Below are 1,824 nucleotides of genomic sequence, written 5' to 3'. Positions count from 1 at the left end.
CCTGCTGAAAAGCCATTCCTCAGCTGACAAGAGCTTGCTGCAGCTTCGGAGCCCTTTGGTGTCAGTCCACAGGCATCAAGGAGCGGAAGGTTAATGGGATCAGAGCCAGCCGGTTCCAGGGACACTGAACACAGCACCTCTTTCTTTTCTCTCTGTCCTTTAATTAAGCCCCTTGTAACTCTGCTTGAGATTTGGGAGCGACCTCAGTGCTTTCCCAGCGGGACCCTTCCTCACAGGCCATTGCTCCGGCACAATGCACCTTGGCCTTTTCATCCCAAAGGAGCAGTTTGGGAAGGTCAACAATTCAAGCTGCGTGTCCTAGTTTTAGCGCCCATGACGGCAAGTCAAAGGGAGGTCACGGGGGGATGCTAACCAACCACCCAGTTAGGTCCTGTAAAGGGAAAGCACCTTCCAGTGAGAAGGGAAGTGGCACAGGGAGAGAGAAAGTGAAAGCCCAAAGGAGAGGTCTTCAACCTGTGACTGCTTCCAAAAGAAGCTGGTGTCAGCTGGACTTGTGTCCCAAATGTCACCTCCCACTGTGGGAAAATATCAGCCTACCTGGTTCCTGAAGGTCTCCACAGCAGCAAGGTCGCACTTGTGGTTTGCTACTTAGGGAAGGAAAAGAGTCAGGAAAACACGCCCTGTGACAAGCACGCGCGAGCCGTGGAAATGTCACGCCAAGCCAGCTCCTCGTGCAAGCAGGCACCGTTTCCCTGGCTGCAGCGCTTCTGCCAGCTGCAATCCGGTTCCTGCAAAGAAACGGGCACTTCTGCGGCTGGGGCCCGTGCCCGGTGCTGGCCCATGGACACACACACATCAGTGTGGACATGCACACATCAGTTTGCCCACAGCACCAGCAAAAACCCCCTCTGGACTGCCTCGGAGACTTTAAGCCGCGGACTTTAAGCTCGTTTTCCTGGCCTGGAGAGGCAAATTGCTGTGGAACCTGATTCTGCTGCTTTCAGGAGCCTGGAATTAGCAGTCACACATCAAAGCGTTAGTCCTGATCCCGAAAGCCCAGAGACAGAGCCAAAGCAAAGTCCTTTTTCAGCTGTGCCCCCCTGCCCCCATGCACTTTGGGGTGCTGAAGGCAACAGAAAGCCCCACGCCGACTCTGGACTGGGGTTTGCAGCGCTGACAAGCTACAGCAGCCCCACGCCGAGTTAGATCCTGCTCTGCCCCCGTGTTTTCTAACGGGCACATCCCATTTTAGGGCTGTTTCTCAAGTTTGCGCGGGCAGGGCCAGAGAGCGGAGCAGGGAGCTGGAAATCAGCATCAACCCCGTCTGTCCTTTACTAACCTGCCCCTTTCTGATTCCTGCCAGCTACGGGGATGAGTTGTACCCTGCTCAGCAGAGCCATGCGTTTGCTTTGCCGATCCCGTGGCTCTCCCAACGATGCCAAAGGAGAATGCCACGCGGCTCCGGTGCCGGGGCCCGGCTGCTCTGCGCCTTGCAGGGGCACGAAGGGGCACGCACCGGCTGCGTGCTCGGTGGGGCGACGTGGGCGACGTGCCGGACCTGGTGCCCCCCAGCCCCCCCCCGGGGTGGGGGGGGGCCGGGGCCGCCGGTGGCTATAAAAGGGGGCGGCGGCAGCGAGCGGGCCCGGCCCCGGTCCCAGCCCCATCCCTGGTTCCTGTCCCAGCCCCGCTCCAGTCCCTGTCCCGGTCCCAGCCCCATCCCAGTCCCTGTCCCGGTCCCAGTCCCCAGTCCCTGTCCTGGTCCCAGCCCCATCCCCATCCCTGTCCTGGTCCCTGTCCCGGCCATGGGCCACCCCACTGCTGCCGCTGCCGCACTCCTCTGCCAGCTGGGGCGCTCCCGCGCCC

General features: G+C 60.3%; 2 protein-coding genes across 3 annotated transcripts in view; both read left to right on the top strand.

Moving 5' to 3' along the window:
* Positions 1 to 1,824, top strand: part of IGBP1 (immunoglobulin binding protein 1) — a 34,226-nt gene that overhangs the window by 15,251 nt on the left and 17,151 nt on the right. The gene's annotated exons all lie outside the window — the stretch shown is intronic.
* LOC104135990 (protein Wnt-11b) overlaps positions 1 to 1,824 on the top strand; it is a 6,866-nt gene that overhangs the window by 2,036 nt on the left and 3,006 nt on the right. The window contains exon 1 of one of the 2 annotated variants that reach the window (XM_035889387.1): positions 1,756 to 1,824. This exon is cut by the window's right edge and continues 9 nt beyond it. The exons of the other annotated variant lie outside the window; for it this stretch is intronic. Within the exon in view, the coding sequence (XP_035745280.1) occupies positions 1,764 to 1,824 (61 nt within the window). The 5' untranslated portion in view covers positions 1,756 to 1,763. Of the gene's footprint in view, positions 1 to 1,755 lie in introns of those variants that run through there. 2 annotated transcript variants of the gene reach the window in all.

This window comes from Egretta garzetta, unplaced genomic scaffold, assembly GCF_000687185.1.
Source record: "Egretta garzetta isolate BGI_Z169 unplaced genomic scaffold, ASM68718v1 scaffold402, whole genome shotgun sequence".
Classification (NCBI taxonomy): Eukaryota; Metazoa; Chordata; class Aves; order Pelecaniformes; family Ardeidae; genus Egretta; species Egretta garzetta.
This window is presented reverse-complemented; position numbering and strand designations above follow the sequence as displayed.